General features: G+C 33.3%; 1 protein-coding gene across 1 annotated transcript; it reads left to right on the top strand.

Annotated features, from left to right (window-relative positions):
• The first annotated feature begins 1,066 nt into the window (after window positions 1–1,066).
• On the top strand, window positions 1,067–2,340 carry LOC128165262 (heat shock 70 kDa protein 12A-like). The gene has a single exon (XM_052829641.1). It carries the CDS (start codon window positions 1,240–1,242, stop codon window positions 2,338–2,340), a length of 1,101 nt encoding a protein of 366 aa, XP_052685601.1. The 5' UTR covers window positions 1,067–1,239.
• Window positions 2,341–21,864: the final 19,524 nt, after the last annotated feature.

The raw sequence follows: 21,864 nt of genomic DNA on the forward strand, positions 1-21,864 counted from the left end.
TGATATCTTTAAAACTTTTATGATTTTTTTCGAATATTAGTATCAAAGTTTGAATTTTTTTAAAATTCAATTCCATTCGATTATTATCTCAACATATATCAATGGTACAAAAAGTAATGTACAAGATATATAAACATATTTACATACATGCAAACAGCCTGGATGATCAAAGCTAAACCATTATCTGTGAAGAACAGACTATTTCATAATTTCATGTTGTTTTCTTTTTCTTATTGTAATATTAGACAATAAATTACAGAACTGGAGAGTATTCAGTTCAACATAATATTTTCGATTCTCATTCTAACAGGTTGTAAAACTCTTCCCCATATTGATTATTATTACATGAATTTCAAACTCCACCATGTTGTTGTAAATTGTTCCAAAGACCGGCCTCATTTAGGAGACGGGGTTGCGTGTTCTGAATTTCACAAAATATGTGCTGCTTCCTAAAATGACAAAACATTTGTAGTTTAAGCTCGAAAATAATGAGGTGAAAATTTGTTCTAATGTGGAATAACTACACATTGATTTTTTTTTAATTATTCGCCCATCCGGCCCTCAATATTCAAGAGGACTGGATGATTGCGGTGTTTTTTTTAGACTATATGAGAAGATTTTTTGCATATAGATATAGTTACCAATCATTTTTTTTCATTACTTGAAAATAGTAAGGTCAATGTGATGGCTTATTTTATGGATCATCAAAACTCCTTCATACGTAAGTTAATTGAATCACAAATTCTTTTGTAAATTCGCTCATATTAAAAATAAACAATTTTATTTCATTTTAGTTCATCTGTATAGTAAAATATATCATGTTTTTACTAAATTTTGGTAAATGATTTACTCCAGCCGATTAAAATCTGTTTTCTTTACCTACTAGATCGATTTCAGTTTTAACATTTTATCAATATAAGTATATGTATAGTTATTTTACAGTTTCATGAAACATTTATACACTGTATATCAGAGTAATAATAATCTATGTATATGAATTAAGAACCCAGAGGTTTGGCCTTCTTGTTATAAGTATTGATAAAAAAAATTATCAATAGAAAAACCGTTTCAAGAGGTATTTACTTATACATAGATCAGTTATATAGCATCAGTAAACAAATAATTGTCGTAAATTTCCGATTTATGAAACGACATTTACCTGGACTAAAATTTGGATTTTGATTCAAATTTAATTCTAGATTTAAGTAGTACTCTTAACTTTTTAAAGTATATCTATTAATGAAATACCATGTTTTTGTACACACAGGTGGAACAGTTGATATTGCTGTACAAGAAACGACATCAGCATCCGAAATAAAAACTATTTACAAGGTTTGCGGTGGGAACTTGGGAGGAACTAAAGTAGATGAACGTTTTATGAAATTCTTAAATGAATTGATCGGATCAGAAAATATGAAACATATTAAAAACGAGGACAGGTCAGAGTACCTGGAATTTTTACGAGGATTTGAGTTGAAGAAGAGAACTTTCAACATTGATTCGAAAAACAGAGTTGCCATGAAGATTCCTCCTGCTTTTGTGGAAATTTTTTCAGAAAAAAGTGGCGAAAATTTCGAAAATGCTATCAAAACATCAAAACACATGACTGCATTGTCATTTAGTGGAGACAAGGTAAGTATCGATCAATCCCTGTTCACATCATTTTTTGAGAGCTCGGTGAATGATATCATTTCTCACATTAAAGATATTTTCGATGCAGACATTTGCCGTGATTTAGGTGGGATTGTGATGGTTGGCGGATTTGCCGAAAGTATGATTGTAAATTCTGCCGTTAAAAAGGCTTTCCCAGACAAAAAGTTTATTATTCCATTGGAAGCAGGGTTGGCCGTTGCCAAGGGGGCAGTCCTTTATGGACACGATCCTGACATCATATGTTCCCGAATATGTCGGTATACATATGGTAAGGGTATATGTGAACCGTTTGATAAAGATTTACATGACGAATTTAGGCAGACGACTATTGAAGGAGAACTCTTTTGCTCCGGATGTTTCCTAAAGATTTTTACGATCGGGCAAAAGGTATTGGTTGGAGAATCGGTGGAAATGAGATCCATATTTTCCTTTGTCGATGAGGATACGCAGATGATGCGCAATTTTCCTATTGATATACCTGTCTACATTTCTAAAAAGGAGTCGCCGATGTATGTTGATGAAGAGGGGTGTGTATTGCTTGGAAATCTTAAAATAAAATGTAAAAATGGCCAATGGCCTGAGAAAGTTCATGTCACGGTTAAAATGGAGATCACAGGAACAGAACTAAAAGTAACACCCAGGATGCATTTCGGTGAACAAGTCACTGCAACGTTTGACTTCCTGTAATACTGGACGCTTACCAAAAGATTTCGAATTACATGTACTTCTTATATAACTACAGAAGAAGTATAATTCCCATGGTGGATGCTCACTCCTCCTAGGCACCTGATCCTACCTCTATCTATTTGGAGGTCCGTGTTGCTCTGCTTTGAATTTGTATCTCGTTTTATGGATTTTTGAGATGGTTCACGGTTTGTTATTGTCATTTTTTCACTACATAATTTTAAAAATACAGGTTTATTATTACTGGTCAAATCTCATTGGTCGATACATAGCTTTACAGGGCGGTCACAAATTTTCGGAATGTTGGATTGAATACGATCATCTGATGGTATATGTTAAATGTTAAAATGCTGCAAGAAAGGTAAGCGTAATAAGTATGTTAGCAAGTGTACAAGATGGAAAAAATGGCCTTTTAAGCTCTTTTGGAAACAAATAGCAAGAAATTACGGCAGTTTCAGTTACACAGAAAAGAATCAGGTTAAAATATCACGCATTTTCAAATTACAGAAATTTAATCATGAGCAAAAAAAAATAGTTTAAAAGTCTTACCATGGTAACTAAACAATACTTTTAAAATAACATTTTTTTTATTTAACCCAATTCCGTTTTCACTGTAAAAGCCTATTGGTTTACATAGGCAACAAAGATAATAAAATTAAATCTGTTGCTATGGTAACAACAACCTAAATCACAAAAATCTGAATATTTTAGGTACTTTTGAATAATACATGTAACATGATACTTCAAAATGAATTGATCAGAATGACCAAATATGTCCTCAAGTTTCATTAAATAGCAGTTCAAGCTGCATTTTAGCAAAAATGAATGGTCGTAGCTATGACGATTTGAACTATAAAAATTATTGGAATTTTTTTTTTAAGTTCACATATTTCCTTTGCAACAGAAATTTTACGATGCTCAATAATGCTGGAATAAATTAAATACAAAAGTTAGATTTTTCCCACAAATAGCAACAAAGAATGGTTCTAAATTGTATTCAAAACAGGCACTGTCGCTCTTCGGAATCACTATGGTTTTCTTCATTTTTTCCCTCATTTTTAATCTAGTTACCATAGCAACAAGTGACAATTTTGTATGCGATATAAAAAAAATAGTGAAAATGTGTGCAGGAATCCAAGCTAAAAGAGAGATAAGTCAGTTTAGAATTAGCAATATTTATCCTAAAAACTTTTTAATTCAAGGAACTTTTATGCATTGCTGAATGTAAATGTCTTCTAAAAACACCGGCTTAGAGTGGAAACTTTTAATTTATATACCCAAGACACAAATCAAGTAAGTCCGGTTCGATTTTTCCGGATTTAGATTATCTATAGGCATTCAAAAATCCTCAATTTTAGGGAGTTGATTTTAATCAACTCTCCTATGCAGTCACTCAGGCAAACCGAAAGTGAAACAGTGTTTGGACCTAAGCACAAATCATCACCGCTGACAAGACTAAGTTCTTGAAAATAATAGAAAAAAAGTCGATGTAATTTATGCTGAAGCATTGTTTTTCAAGTAAACTTATCTACAAACACTTTGAAAATAGTCAAATTTTATATACTACGAACAATTTAGATATTTTTGTAGTCTCATGTATTCCTACGCCAAAGTTAATATAGTCTCGTTCAACCAGACGCTCGGCTGTCTCCGTAAATCTGCGACAAGCAGGGCTCTCTTGCTTGTCGGATGTTAACAAAGACAGCCGAGCGTCTAGTTAAACGAGACTAGAGTTCGATATCAATAGTGCTTGGATCCATACAATTTTTAGAATTGTTTCGATAACTAATACATACTAGTAGTTGGAATCTATCTTTAAATATTACACAACATGATTCATATGGGCTTTCTCGAAATTCTTGTCGGAAAAGTCAAATACTTCATATTATAAAAATGTGCGTAATTCAAATACAAATTAGAAACTAATTGCCATGCAAGATAAATTAATTTTAAAATATATGATAATCGATAAAATCAACTCCCGTCAGTACTTCAGTACTTTGATTTTAATTGTATGCTAATTTTGGTAAATTTGGTAAATCAGAGGTATCCATCGGTGCTTAACTATTACGAGAAAAGAGCAATTTGTTGATATTTTCTACATAAAAACGGCACTGAAAAAGGGCCCATTCTCTATAGCTTAAGTGCACTTGTTCTTAAGATAGTGACGACCTAAAACCAGCAAACACGCCTTACATTCTTTTTATCACTAAATTCTGTAAGACCTACACGCTCCAATATGTAACGTGAGCTTCAGGGGGTGTGATTCCAAAAGACGATTATTTCTACCCATAAATGTGGAGAGGAATACTGATAGAATATTAAGATCAAAAAAGATAAAGGGGATAATGAATTTTACAAACAAAACCAATTGCTGATTTCCAGTAGTTTGAAAGATAAAATCTATATTCTAATCAAAGAACTAAAGAACTAACGGGAGTTGATTTTTATCGATTATCATTTATTTTAAAATCAGCTTATCTTGCATGGCAATTAGTTTATAGTCTGTATTTGAATTACGCACTTTTTATATATTATATGAATTTTAAGATTTTTCCGACTAGAATTTCGAGAAATCCATGAATCGTGTTGTGTAATATTTAAAGATAGATTTCAAACTATGTATTAGTAATCGAATTAATTTTAAAAATCGTATGGATCCAAGCACTATTGATATCAAACTCTAGTCTCGTTCAACCAGACGCTCGACTGTCTCCGTTAATCTAGCTAGATCTCCGACAAGCAAGAGAGCCTTTCTGCTTGTCGGAGATTTACGGATACAGCCGAGCGTCTGGTTGAACGAGACTTTATTAAACTCATGAGACTACAAAAATATCTAAATTGTTCGTATTATATAATATCTGACTATTTTCAAAGAGTTTATAGATAAGTTTTCTTGAAAAACAATGCTTCAGCATACATTACATCGAATTTTTCTATTATTTTCAAGAACTAAGTCTTGTCAGCGGTGATGATTTGTGCTGAGGTCCAAACACTGTTTCACTTTCGGTTTGCCAAAGTAACTGCATAGGAGAGTTGATTAAAATCAACTCCCAAAAATGTCATATACAGCTAATCCCAACAACAAAACCTTTAAGCTCGGGTTTGAATTTCACAATTCGGGTAGCAACCTTTTTTTGTTTGGCGCTTAATGTGATCCTAGTTTTCCTGTTCGATCCCCGTTACATGGAAATATTTTTAAAGTTTAAAGATATACATGATGCTCCTAAGTTTTAGATAAAAAAAATTATCGAATTTTCCTTATTTTTTGCATCAAAACTTTTTAATGCCAGAAAGATTCAGGATACATATCCAGGCTATTTTTATGCCCCCCTTCGAAGAAGGGAGGGCATATTGCTTTGCTGCTGTCTGTCTGTCGGTCGGTCGGTCGGTCGGTCTGTCGGTCAGTCGGTCGGTCCATTAACAGTTTCCGTTCATTTTCTTCACAAAGGATGAACATATTGGTATACAGGTATATCATGATAATACCTAGGTCAAGTTTGATATTGGGTACGATCGAATAATTTTCGACAGAGTCCTTGGACGTAGAAAAATTCCAGTTATTTGCAGTTTCTGTTCATTTTCTTCGCAGAGGATGAACATATTGAAATAAAATTTGGTATACAGGTTTATCATGATAATATTTAGGTAGAATTTGATATTATATACGATCGAGCCATTTTCGACAGAGTTATGACCCTTTTACCTAGAAAAATTCCATTTTCTTAAATTTGCTCAACACTAGTAAAAAGATTTTTAAGAAATACATGTATAATGCACGTGAATTGGTTTATATTAAAACAGAGGAAAATACCAATATTTAAAGAGTAAATTATGTTGATTTTTTCCTTTTCTAAATAATAGTTTATAGCTTAACAAATCATATCGTAAAATTTTAGACTGATCAATACAGTCAAAAAATTGCCACAATTATCAAGCCCTCTTAATTAGGTAACTTAATAAAAACCAATAGACAGTCAGACAAACAGACAGACAAACAGATAGATAGATAGATAGATAGATAGATAGATAGATAGATAGATAGATAGATAGATAGATAGATAGATAGATGGATAGATAGATAGATAGATAGATAGATAGATAGATAGAAAATAATATTTGTATATACATTGATGTCATATTTACATGTATATAGGCAACTGACAGATAGGCATGCTGTTATGTAGAAGATAGTCAGATATATTTTAATCAAAAGATGAAAGATTTAGAATTTTAAACACTGAAACCGGTGTAATGAAGAATAATGACCCCCGTAGAATAATGACCGGGGGTCATTTTTCGACGTAGAATAATGACCCCCCGGTCATTATTCTACGCAGAAAAATGACCCCCCGGTCATTATTCTACGTCGAAAAATGACCCCTTTGCCTGAAGAATAAGTGTCATTTTCATAAAAATGAGCACACTCCACATGAAAAAAGTGACCCCTGTAGAATAATGACCCCCTTGTAGATTAAAGTTTTTTTTATTATTTGTGAAATAGTCTTTACACTATTGTAATTTTTACTGCTGCAGTTTACAGAAAGTAACAGAAATGTTAATTCATATTCAAATAAACTTAAAGTGAAAGAAGGGGTATATCTTAGAAAATAAAAATTCTTGCGTTATAACAAGACATTAACGTATTGCATCGGGGTATGGTTGTCATCTTAAAGGGGCATGGTCACGATTTTAGTCAAAAATTATTTTTCCGATTTTAATGTTCACAATGCTTTTTCAATAGGCAACCAAAATTTGAGTGTCATTCGTTGAGTTATAAGCAAGTTAGAGAGCTTGCAATTCTTTGCTATGTAAACGAAGCTTTTGTTTACATTTTAAATGTTGAAGTGAAAATTCCAATTTTAGACCTAATGAATGTGTTAAACGTAAGGAACTGTTTATTTATGCTTACAGTGAATAAGACGATAGAAAATCAGCTTGAAAAGATTTTTAACTGGTATATTGAACCTATGTAAACAACAACAGGGCACGAGCCTTGTTTACATGACAAAGTATTGTGAGCCCTGCATGTTGCTTATAACTTTACAATTGACCCTCAAATTCCATTTGATCAGTAGAAATGCTTTCCTTAAGCATTGTAAATAATGAAAACAGAAAATTAGAATTTGACCAAAATCGTGACCATGCCCCTTTAACAATTACAGTTACATATATCTATAGTGTTCCGATAGGGCCACTTCGACTTTAGGGCGAAGATGCGAAGTTGCATAGGCGATAGTGCGAAAGCGAAGGAGCAAAAGCGCGAAGATGCGACGACGAAGCGCGAAGATGTGATGCCTAAAGTGCGAAGTTGCGAAGGCGAAGGGGCGATACTTAACTGACGCTCCTTCCCAACTTCCACTCTGGCCTTCGCATCTTCGCACTTTCGCCGTCGCCTTTTTTATTGCATTCAGCAAGTCTCGGTCGATTAAATAGAATTTAATGCAGGCACCGTACTTGCCAAGATTTTCCGATTAATCCAGGCTATTATTGGTACGCATGCGCTAGGCCATCGCGCTTACTATGAATGTTTAAAAATATTTTGATGTGTACATTTGACATATATGTTCACCAGTGCTAGCTATCATTATCTACTCCACACAAAATTTATTGTCCATCATAATTTGTACATATGCACTTGCAGACTCCTGTCACTTACCAGCCGTCTGTTTACCGTGGACCAAACACAGTAACATTCTAATTTCATTATGCGACACACCTTGCTCATGCATGGATCTAGAGGGGGAGAGGGGGTCCGTCCCCCCGGGAAATTTAATATTAATAATTTCAAACAGTTAGAGGGGAGAGGGGTCCGGACCCTATCCCCCTGGATAATTTAATTTTATTAATTTTATAAAAATAAAATTTCCAAAATATGCCTCAGAACCCTTAAACGTTAGAGCTCCGCAAGTTTAAAACATAGGTAATCGCAGATTACAAAGCTCACCGAAACGAGGCATCACCTTTATAAGGCCTTACCTTTATGAGACCACCTTAATCATATTATATGAAAAGCATCCTCTTGGATATTCATGGATTCTGTTTTGACACAATATCGTATATCATCTGTTTAAAAATTGTATGATAATCATATGATCATATGTTAATCAATACAATGATATAAAATTAAAAATTGCATCCTATCATACTTACAATATATATCATATATTACCATTAAAAACCGTAAAAAATTCTGAGATATGATATTGTAACGTATGATATGACATTGTATTGTGTTATACATTATTGTATTTGATTAAATAATACAATATCATAAAACATAATACAATATAGTATTATATGAAACAATATCATATTGCAATAATACATTATAACATTGAAACATATGTTGTTATATTGTATAATATAGTATGATATTGTATTGTATGATACTGTATCATATTTGATAAATTATATGATATTGTATTATATGATACAATATAATTTGATACAACATTGTATGACATCAAATGATACAATATCATTGGATAAAAAAATATTATATAATACAATTATATTAAACATATTGTATAATATGATACAATAATATATATTACAACATCATACAATACAATTTCATGTAATATGATAATATATCATATAAACCAATATCATATTATACAATATCGTATGATACGATATTTTATAATATTACAATATCATATATACAATTTCATTTGATATAATTCTATATTACAGAAACCAACATCATATTATACAATACTGTATGATACAATATCATAGAATATACAATATCATATCATAGGATGCAATATTAAATATTGCAATATAATATGTAATAGTATCATGTGATTAAATAATTAATTAATAATACAATATAATATAATACAATAGTGTGTCATAATATACAATCCTATACATAACAAAATCATGATACAATATCATATCATAAAATATAAAAAAAAATGATACAATATTATATCGTATCATATAATGTTTTACAATATAACATATGGTATTATATTGTCTCCTTTTAAACAATAGTGTTTCATATCATATACAATACTATATCATAGGAATCATGTTATATCATTTAATAACAACCACATCTATCTATCAAGCAGGTTTGAGTGAGGTAGGGGATTTCTTTAGCATCCTTGATAATGGAGATCTGGCTCTGCATCTGAAGCAACTTCTGCGTTTCATTTATAATATAGTTAAATCATAGTAGTATTACTTCTTCGCCTTCGCAACTTAGCACTTTCGTCTTCGCATCTTCGCGCTTCGCCGTCGCATCTTCTATATTCTTCATATTGTTCATGAATTATACTAGCATTGAGGATCTCCACTATTACTTTGAATACAATAAAGATCGTGTGATCAAAATCAAGGGGGGTATAAACCCCTAACATAGGCCCTTTCCTTTTATCAACGCTTTTAGAAACAATCTTTTCTTACTATAGTCGATCAATGTTTATTATCTATTAAGATTTACTATAGTCAGGTACTCTTCACACATTTGCTATAAAAGAATAAATTCTATTCATGATCACAAATACAACATTACAACAAATGTTTAGAGTATGATGTTCATGTATTACGTAGAAGAAAACAAAACAAACGCAAAATGATTTTTTAAAAATCACTTTCCTCATGAAATGTAAATAAGAAGTATTCATATACCTGCTCCCTTAGTATTTTTCCATAAAGATATATACATGTATCATTCTAAGATTGACAATTCATTCACCAATGAATATTGCTTATATTATTACAACAATTATTCTTTCATGATTATTGTTCTATCACACAATATCCTCATTGTGTATGAATCTTTCTTTATTTGCGTCATGCATTTCCCGCCGTATGTCGACGAGAGAAGTGACGTAACTGTTAACAATCAATTTGTGGCAATGTAAGAGTGTTTTGTGTGTGCTTGCTACGGATATGAAAAACTATATACAGCAATTTATTTACGAGGTAACCAATACGGGGGGGGGGGGGTCATTTTTCTATGGGGGTCATTTTTCTTCATGTTTAACATGAAGAAAAATAACCCCTGGGTCTTTTTTCTTCAGAAAAATCCAATTATTCTTCAGCTAGGGGGGTCATTATTCTACGTCGAAAAATGACCCCCGGTCATTATTCTACGGGGGTCATTATTCTTCATTACACCGGCAAGCTATATAATTTTTTTTAGCCCATGTTAAAGTTCACAATTCAAAAGTGAAATTTATTCATGGCAATTTCTAATGTATCATCAATATTCAGAAGTTGAAATTCTCAGTGCTCAACAACTGTGAAAAAATGGTAATGGCACCATCTTGAGTTTGAGAGATCTGGATTATACTAAAAATACTATACATGTACTAGTATTTATTAAAATAAGGAAACTTTAGCTCTCGGGCTCAGAAACATCAAAGCTTAAGCCTCTCCCTTGAGGGATAAACATATCAGATAATGGTATCATCAATAGTATAAGAAATTCCAGACCGTTCTAAAGATACACTTTTTTGCTGTAAGAAGATTTTTAACATCGGGCTTGGGATCGGAAACTTCGAGCGCTACTTTTTTTCTATCGGAATACCTTTAAATTCTCTTTCTTTTTTTTACATTTTCTAGAAATATTTGCTCATTTCATTTTGTATTTCAAATTATATAATAAATTTTATCTGCATTCATGAATTATAAACAAAATCGAAAACGATATATATTTTTATATCTTGAATAATTTTGAAATTCAACAAGTTTTCAAAAATATCAAATAAAATACATATAAAACATTTTTAACAAGAGTCAACAAAGGTTAACATTTAGGATTGAATTGATATCATCAAATATACATACTCAAATAAAAAGAAACAAAAGCGAAAAGTCGTATTATAGATTAACCAATCATACGTTTTAAAAATAACACTAAACAAACAAAAACTAAACAACAATTTAAAGAAAATAAAAACAAAGAAAATCAATTTTTATAAACTCTCCAAAAAAATGACCCATGGGCCAATCGCTCACCTGTGCATCACTAGCTATAATAATAACAGCTTTATGGAGCCATATACAGTAAAACACGGTTATAGCGAACACGCTTATAATGAATTGACGCTTACAGCAAAGTGATATTTATTCCCCGTGATTTTATTTCAAGTTTTAAACTTGACGGATATAACGAATTACGCTTATAACGAAGTAAAATTGTCCGTCCCTGGGACTTCGTTATAAGCGTGTTTTACTGAACAAAATATCTCGACAATCTAGTAGAATGAATTTTTCTTTTTAAAAATATTTAAAAATTTGTATTTTCTTCAGATATTCCTATGTTCATATAGGGTGATCACTTTTTAAACAGGATGATTTCATTATATACATATGCATACATATATACATTAGAGTCGTTAAACATATTGAGCATTGCAGTTATAAAACATATTTTATACGTTTATTTTAACTTTGAACCCCTTGTGGGGCAAAAAATTGTCTAGTCTGAACTAGTCTGAACTGAACGATCGAGAATCAAGAATATGCTAAGATCTAGCTTACAAGTGATACCATATATTTTAACACCTGATTTTTTAAAAATAATTTTCTTTGTAAAGTTCGACTCCCAATGTGGCGCCACTTTACTCTAGGGGATCATATTTAAACAAACCTGAATCTGTACTACCCGAGGATGCTTCCACACAGGTATAATAACCTTTTCTGGCCAAACAGTTTTTGAGAAGAAAATTTTAAAGATTTTTCTCTATGTACTTTTATGGTAATAGTCATGACTTGAATAAACTTGAATTTGAATAACCTGAGGATGTTTCATACGCTTAACTGTCAAATTGCTTTACTTTCTTTTAAAATTCTATTACATTAACAACATCAATTCTGTATCATTTCACTTTAAAGAGGGTGTGGCTCTCTATTTTACAAACTTGAATCTCCTTTACCAATAAAATGCTGAGTGCTAAGTTTGACTTGAATCACCTCAGTAGTTCCAAAAAACGAGGTTAAGAATAAAAAAAATTAGTGGAAGATAGACGGACGCCGGGCAAAAAGTGATTGTTTTTTAGCTGAGGTGAGCTCACAAGAGGTCCATGGGCCACATCACTCACCTGAGCAACAACAGACATAATAAAATCAGCTTTTTACTGTCACATACAAAAAATCTGGACAATGTAGTTGAATAGATCATTTACAAAGCAATCAATATCTTAGTTTACAAAAACACGTCCTTCTCACACTTGAGTAAAAAAACAAAAGTGATATCCACGTGATCAAAATACTCTCATTTCATTGGCTAATGACAAGGTACAAACACAGGCATTTATAAATAGGTACAGGATGGACGAATAAAATAAAAATAACCATTAAAAAACCGGAACTTAAATTAGAATTTCTAAAATTAGAATTATCGATACAATAATGACATAAAACATATTATTTGGCAATAATATTTCATTATGCCCATACATTGATCTTAACAATTACCACTAAAGCCTATTCCATTAATACACTTAAATCTTTCGTTTTATCTATGAACTGCAGCTTGTTAATATTTTACCTTAAAAAACAACTAAATAGTCATTGACGAAATAATGTCATTTATAAATGACGAATCAAAAACTTGTACAAATAAATCACGTCACAAATACTTAAACTTATTAAAATAACTTATGTAACAGGCACATGTACTGTGGGATCTCCCTTATTAGTTAAAAAACACCTGAACAAATATTAAGATCACCAGGTACATTGTAAAATATAAACAAAAAATAGTAACCAACAATGGCAGGGTGATCTCCCTTAATATAAACATGTAAAGAATTAAGGTGGCATATACAAATTTCTGCCATAAATCCAATGCCCATTGGATTCCCGCCACCCACAGGAAATAGATGTAACTGGAGACTTTAATAACTGTATTATACATTTTGAGTAAATAAAACTTGGAAACAAATGATTATTTTCTTCTTAAAACCTTCCACCACAGTCCCATACTAAACTGTCAAAAATATTCTGTAGATATGCACACAAACAACTAAACGTAAGACTATCGACGCGTGGATCCGAAGAACTTGAAAAGCAACTCTATAAATGCCAGAATTTCACAAAATATTAACTTGCGATAAGAAATTATTTACCGAGTACATATATGTACGAAGAAAAACATGATTAATTAAATAGATGAATGAGATATTACTGGTAACTTTTTGCAAGCATTTAGAACAAACACAACTTTATCTACTTTATAACTAATCTAATATGTTTGATGTGAAATAGTGTCAAAATTTTAACAAAAAATCTGATCATGTACATCGTCTACCGTACAAACTTGTCGTCATTGTGTTAAAATCGTTATTAATTCATATAAATAGAACTCTTATTATTCAAAAATGATTACACATGCAAAATTATATGCTCTGAGAGAGAGAGAGAGAGAGAGAGAGAGAGAGAGAGAGAGAGAGAGAGTTTTAACAACGCAATATTCCAACACTCATACATGCAGTATTAGAATGAAGAAACTAAACATTGCAAACACTAAATACTTCATTGTTTAACATTTCTCTATTTTGCTGACTTAAAAAACAATACAACGATAGTTTTTTTCTTTATCATGCAGGCACCTAGCATCGTTTTTGAAAGTGGGGGGGGGGGGGGCAGACTCATCTAAAAAATTCTTGAAAAGCAAAAAAAAAGAAATAATTTAAGTTTCCCTAAATCTTCAAAATCCTAATCCGGGGGGGGGGGGGGGGGGAGAGGCTGGCATAGTATGTATAACTTCAATTTCACTCCTCATTTCCTTTTTTTCGTATCAATTTTTTACATACTTCCAAAAGTCGGGAGGGGGGTGCAACTCTTTAATAATTTAATTTTTTATATGTATATTTAAAAATATTTGTGTTGCTGCGAGAAAAAGTGGGGGAAGGGGGTGGCAGGAGCCCTGCTCTCTCCCCCCCCCCCCCCGATGCTACGTGCTTGTCATGGAAGGAGCACGTGGTGTATTTCGCGGGCTGATTTGATTGACAGGGGTAGCACGTGGACTCTGACTGCATGGATTCTATCGCAATTTTTTGGAAAAGGGTCAATATAATGGAAACTATTAGTGTAAAACTAACTTATTACACTGAATCACAAGTTATATGTACTAAAAGTTTAGTCTAACACATACCGGTTCTCTCTCTCTCTCTCTCTCTCTCTCTCTCTCTCTCTCTCTCTCTCTCTCTCTCTCTCTCTCATACATGTATATATTAGGACATCAAACAATTATAATTTTTGCAATACTGAGTAGTTTTTAGAACACAAATAATTTCTAAACTTAGGTTGCGTGATAAAGATGAAATTAAAAACTAGATGCCGTCATTAGACAGTAATACCCGCACCAAGTGTTTGCCCATAAATAACACTGTTTTGTACCAGTTTAATTTAAAATGAAGGCCATATGCAAGCTCCGGTAATACATTTAAAAATTATAATTTTCATAACTGATGGATGAGATCCCTTCCCATGTGATAATACACATGAGCAGCACTTTATGTGCAATTTGGGGTTGAACTGTTTGCAGTGAATTTTCAATAATCAATAATCTTAACATTTCATGTCATAGAAAGTATAATGGTCTATACAATTATTACAAACAAAATTTAAAATTAAATTATGCACCCTCCCCGTGGCGGTTTACATGTACATCATCGTGTGCACAGATTTAGAGAAGGTGGGAGTGAGGGGTCCAGACCCCCCCCCCCCATGAAAATTCATTTATATCAATAGTAAAATTACCAAAAATACACCTTGGACCCCAATGCTCTTACAGACATGTAAACGCTCTAACCCATTGCGCTTCAATGTTAGGTAACATTATTTTGGGGGTAAATATTTAATTAATATTTATACTTTATTGTTTATCTCAATAGAAGTATACATCACAATATGCAGGTGTCCTGCACCACCTTAAAGCTGTTATTTACCTAATAAAAGAGTGCAAGGGGTTTTGAAGCATAGGTCATAAAAATACATGCATGTTACAAATTAGTGATCTTTGTCTGAAGTTACGTACACAGCACAGGTCTGCAGGTCTCATTAGCGGGTACTAGTTTTACCCAGCTCTTCGATAGATGGTTTCACGTGTATACATACATGTTTGTGTTTTCCATATGCAGAAAAGGATTAGTTAAGATCAGCTAAAGGAATTCATTATTGTGCTTTAATTGGATTATCATTATGATGTTGACTAATATAGATAAGTATAATACATGTAGTAGCAGTAGCACAATATAATGAGATGCCAGCATTACTTTCACTTTTTAAATGTGATCTAGCACCCTTTGACAGTAAACTGTATCATCATCTTTTAATATTGCTAGCGCTCTCGTGCGCTAGCAACTACGTTAGTCTTTTTCACTGGAATACGCATGATCGACTCTTTAGTAGGGGATTCTGGGAATACTGTACTGCTGTAGATAAACTGTACCATTTAAATTTCTTTTTATCATTTTCACATGAAGTTTTGTGTTTTATTGTAAATGTCAAAAAGTAACAGTAGCTTAAATCTTATATTGCAAAGTTATTTTCAATATTATAAAAAATAGCTAGCTTTTTCTTTAATTTCTTCAAGCTCGAAAAACAACTTCCGACCTTAATGAAAAGGCCCGAGAAGATACGATTGCTACAACACAGTACCAATGGTTCTTGAAAATTTACTTTTTGAAATTGAAATTACAGTAGATACATAATGATTAAGGCACAGTCAATGAGCTATGCCATGCCTCTAGATTCACAGTTCTAAATCGAGACCCCACTCCAGTACCATTTCAGTACACCCCTGTGCCTTCCTATTTAATTAATCGATATAGAAATATAAACTAATGTTTTAGAAATCTGCTTCTGTGTTTTATGATGGCCACAGCGCTAGCTCACCAATCTTTTTGAAAGATAAGCTTGTTTAAATAAGCTCATCCCCGTTACCTATCCTATCGTATTTGTAAAGTTTCTGTCATTTTAATTGCAAAAGTAATTTTTTATTCATTTGTCAGACTTACACTATTGAGTTGACCCCATATTGACCCTGTATAAACAATTCCGTATTAAATTTGTGTATTACACGTAAGTAAGTGTAGACACTTATCATTTTTATATTAGTTTTAATAGGAAAGAAGAAGTATTTCTTTCTTAATGTTTTATAATGTATTATAATGCATCAGATACAATGTAGGCCATGACCTTATAGGACTGAAAATACAAAATATCTTCTAATGTCATTATGATGTATCATATGGTGTAATGTCATTATGATGTATCATAAGGTGTAAAGTACATTAATGACCCCCAGGTGTTGTCTTTAACCCCCCACCCCCCTTATGAAATAGGAAATTATGATACACTGTATATTTTGTTAAATTCTGAGATCCTCATCCCTTAACCTTATAATTTATTTTTGCTCTCTGTGTCATTGCGCGTCAAATTGTATATACGTTATGCCCCCTTGGAGACACTGTCATTCTAGAACTAGAAATAATAAAGTATTTTATCTTATTCATATGTAGTGTTTGATCCATGTGGGAAATTCCTCGCCTAATGATGACACTGCTTTGTTTAGGAGACTTTACAATTGCCCCAAATAGGCGAATATACAAAATACAGATGATTGATCTATATCTGGGTTCTTAAATTGAATCATATATCATGTACATGTTATATTATTGTTTCTTTGCTCAAGGCATTTCAGATGGTATGTAGGTCATGATCCCAAGTGCTCTTCCTGAAATTATCAAATATCATAAAAACCATTGAGATCCTTACCTTAATCCAAAGATATTATACCTCCTTAGGTCATGGCGCATCAGATCATTATGGCATGTAAGTCATGACCCTAAGGGGTCGATCATCCTGACCCCCTTAGAATTAGAAATTTTCAATTATCTTTAAATTATTGATGTTTGATGATCCTATCTCTATTTAATCTTTATTATTAAGTCTCCCGAATGAAATTTGGAGACATATTGTTTTTGTACGGTTCTTAATACATGTAACTATTATTATTCTTCGTCTTCTTTTTCTTCTTTCCCGCTCTGAACTTGTTTCTCAGAGATGGCTGAACAGAATTGTACAAAACTCTAGGATATGACAGGCCTACATATCTAGTTGTGCACCCTGGTTTAATTTTTCTCATTTTAGGTTAGACAACCACTTTTCGGGGGGGGGGGTCAAAAGGGTGTGGGGTCTAACATTGAACCGTGTAGGAAGAATCGTAGACTCTATTGTAAATGGTACCTTGAAAACGAACAAAGATAATAATATAGGGTTTTCATAATCATATATTGACTGCTTCTGGCAGTAAATAGGGTTTATTAGATCTGACCCCTGGGGTCATCCCCACCCCAAGGAATTTGAAATTACCATATATCTCAGAAACTGTTATAATCATGACCCCTAAACCATATATATTCATGTTTCTGATGTCTAGGGGCATCAAATGTTATGTAGGTCATGGGCCCTGTTGGTGGTCCTGACCCCCTCGAACAGCAAGTCCCTTAATATCAAACCAGTTGAGATCCCCACCTTTAAACCATATATATTCTTGTTCCTTGTGTCAAGGGACATCAAACAGTATGTAGGTCATGGGCCCCGGGGTGGTCCTGACCCCCCCCCCTCGAACAGGAAGTGCACGAATATCCCGAAAACGGTTGAAATCCCCACCCCTTAACCATATATTTCTTGATCCTTAAAGGGCATCAAAAGGTATGTAGGTAATGGGCCTATGTTTTTTTTTAGTGATAAACGTCAATTTTCTGCTACTATTTGACTCCCTGGGTGAAATTTAAACTTTTAAAACCTTATTGTACATCTATAGGACAGCTCCAATTATATCCCAAGAGATGACGTAGCTACTCCAAAAGTTGTAAGTGAAGTTCTGGGAACCATAATTTGTTTGCAAAAAAACGTCATTTTTTGTTGCCCACTGATCCCCTTAGTAAAAAAAATTTCTGGAACCTGATCACACTTCAATATGACACCCCCAATCATATTCTAGAAGTTCATTTGGCTACTGTCAAAAAAAACAAAACAAAACGTCATTTTTCAGCCATTAAATGACAAAATTGGAAAATTCCGAAACCTTATTGCGCATCTTTAGGATACCCTAAAACATATTCCAAGAGATGATGTGTCTACTGTTGATAATGTAGGAAGAGTTCGAGGAAGAAGGTTTTTTGTGAAAAAACGTCATTTTTTACCAATTATTTGACCCCCAGGACTAACAGAGAATTTTTGAAACCTTTTTACAAAACAACATGATACCCTAAATACTCCAAGAGTTCAGTTTGCTGGTTAATAAGATGTAAGAGCAGTTTGAGAAAGTAAAACGTGACAGACGGACGGACGGAACAGGGTAATAACAATATACCCGAACTTTCTTTAAAGAGTGCGGGTATAAAAATATCTAGTACCGATTCACGGATCCCACGTGCTATGAATATGTACTGTGCGATACTACATGGACAAGTACATCACACATATGTATAATAATTACAAATATACTAAATATAAAGCTATTCTATCATTTAGAGAAAATGCAGTTTTCAACAACCCGTTAGATATGTTATCGTTGAATAGAGTACATGTATAAGTGAGGAAAGATCACGTGACGATTCTATGCAGTATTGAAACTGTGGAACTACTACGATTACTACTACGTTTAAAAACGGATCGACTGAAACAAAAACTTATTTAACTGTACATTTCAATTTTAAAAAGGAAAAGAAGGTGTTAGTGTTTTAATTGATCAAACCTTTATGTGGGCGATATCGATTTTTTTTGTTCTTAATATCAACAAAAATCAACCGTATCAATCGCATAGGTCTCAAAAATGGCGTGCCTTCAAATTTTCTTTATTTTAATTTTCTAATTCTTTTTCTTTAATTCTCTTACGTACATCAATAAATATTTTATTCTTTATAAGTTTTATTCCTAAATCCTCATTTTTTCACAGGTACACCGTGTAACTGTCCGTGTTCCATCGCGTTGCACCGTGTCGCACTGTGTTTTTTCTCGTTTCGTGGCCGAAACAGAGAACAATATATCAAAGGTACCGACACTTTCACGCTCAGCGTGGACTTTTGATCACGGTGGCCGGTGTTTTTGTCGGGATACTCGTGAGCTGTATTGTACATATGAAATCAATTTTACTAACAACCCCAGTAGCTGTTAATTAAAAGTAGGAAAAAATAAATTTAGAGCTTTGGTAGATACAGGTGCAGCCGTATCTCTAATTAGTAAGAAAATATATGATAATCTATTTCCCCGACCCAAGTTGTTTAATAATGACATCCCCTCTTTAAAAGCGGCAAAAGTGGCAGTTCTTCAATTGCGATAGGGTATGTAAATATATTCTTTAAGATTTCAGGATTAACTTTAGACCACAAACTTTATGTGACAAAGGGACTCAACCGAAACATGATTCTCGGTTGTGATTGGCTCAAGAAAAACATAGTTCGTTTATACTTTGATCTTGGACTCATATGTATTGATGCCAAAGTATACGCGGAACTTAAAGAAGATTTACACATCTCAACTATTGTCAGAACACCTAAGAAACTTATTATGAGACCAAACACGGTGACTGTATTCTATGGAAAAATAAATGACAATTTTCCTCTGGAAAAAAGTGACTTGGTTGAAGTAAACGGCATAGACAATAACTGCATTATGGATGACCCAGGACTATATTTGAAAGACGCCGTTTGTATTACCGCATTAAAACAGAAGGAAATCTCAGAAATACAGACTACTCAGGACACAAAAGAAGAAATTAATGTACTTTAAAGATTTGAACACTCAATCAAAAGACTTGTGAGCAAAAACAATGATTTATTTGCAAAGAAAGACAGTGATCTTGGAGTGACTGATACTGTTAAAATGAAGAAAGAAACTGGATATCACCACCCAATAAAGAACAGACCCTACCGTGTACCCCTAAATAAAAGACAGATAATTGACAAGGCCATACTGGAAATGATGGACGCAAAGATTATTGAGAGATCACAATCACCTTGGTCATTTCCCTTAGTAGTGGTGAAGAAAAAGGACGGATCAGACCGGATGTGCGTAGACCGTAGAAGCTTGAATAAGATAGTGAAACCAGTATCATTCCCGCTACCGTTGATTGATGACTTCCTTTGTTTACTAGGTAAGGCAAAATATTTCACTGCACTAGACTTAAAGGGTGGATATTGGCAAGTGAAATCAGAAGATTCAAGCAAAGAAAAAAACGGCCTTTGCATGTCACAAAGGACTATTCCAATTCAACCGGATGCAATTTGGGTTGAGTAATGCACCGGCAGTCTTTCAGGAGCTAATGAACACAGTTCTTCAAGGACAAGAAGAGTTTGCCATCGCATACCTGGATGACATTCTTATATTCTCAGAGACACCGGAAGATCACCTATGTCATATTCAAGACGTTTTAAATCGCCTAAAAAAGCATGGACTAAAAATGAAGCTAAAGAAATGTAGTTTCTTCAAGGAACAGACTGAATATCTTGATTTCATCATTGATGAACATGGTGTTACACCTTATCCAAAGAAAGTCGAAGCTATAAGAAAGTTACCAGCGCCCACTACAGTCCGAAAAGTTCGTGGCTTTATAGGTATGTGTGGTTATTACAGGAGATTTATGCCGAACTTCTCTAAAATTGCAGAACCATTGATTGACTTAACCAGAAAATATGCAAGGTTTAAATGGACAACATGTTGCCAAAAAGCGTTTGATTTTATTAAAGAAAGTTTAACTGTAGTACCTTTGCTAGCATATCTAGATGCTAATAAGCCGTACATCCTGTACACCGATGCCAGCGACAATTGTATTGGAGCTTGTCTCACCCCAAAGACAGATGAGGGAGAAGATAAGCCAATATATTACTTATCCCACAAGCTGAGTAAACCTAAAGAAAAGTGGTCAACCATAGAAAAGGAGGCATTTGCAATCCATTACGCCCTTCAGAAGTTAGACCATTATTTACACGGTGCTCAGTTTACTATAAGAACAGACCATAAGCCGCTCAAGTATATCTTAGAATCTCCAATGCAAAATAAGAAAAATCATCTATGGGCGTTAAGTATTGCAGGATATAACTGTAAGGTAGAGTACATAGAAGGAAGATTTAACTGCTGTGCAGATCTCTTATCCAGATTACCGACAGTCAACCTCGAGTGTGAAGAGGAAGAACAATCAGAGCATGATGAACCAGATGTTAAGGACAATTTCTTTGAAGTGAACGTACTTAACTCCAATGCCTTTTCGCCTAAGAGATTGGCCAGATGTGAAGTTAAGCAACACGAAGAATTGGTCAAACCCTTTATTGATCTACCAGAAGATATCAACATCAAAGAAAGTCAACAACACGATGAGCAGATCAAGAAACTGAAGAATCGGTTAAATAAAGGGACAGCAACGGCAACCGAAGAAAAGAAGTTTCTGGAAATTGATGGTTTAATGTACTATATTTCAGATGGAGACTCAGAAGGCCCAAGACTCCGCCTGTATGTACCACGTGAGTTAGAACTTTTAGTAGTGCAGCAGTA

The sequence above is a fragment of the Crassostrea angulata genome, chromosome 10, assembly GCF_025612915.1.
Source record: "Crassostrea angulata isolate pt1a10 chromosome 10, ASM2561291v2, whole genome shotgun sequence".
NCBI lineage: Eukaryota > Metazoa > Mollusca > Bivalvia > Ostreida > Ostreidae > Magallana > Magallana angulata.

Excerpts from the sequence above, each read along its gene's own strand:
- LOC128165262 (XM_052829641.1), top strand. The coding sequence starts at position 1,240 with ATGAAATACCATGTTTTTGTACACACAGGTGGAACAGTTGATATTGCT.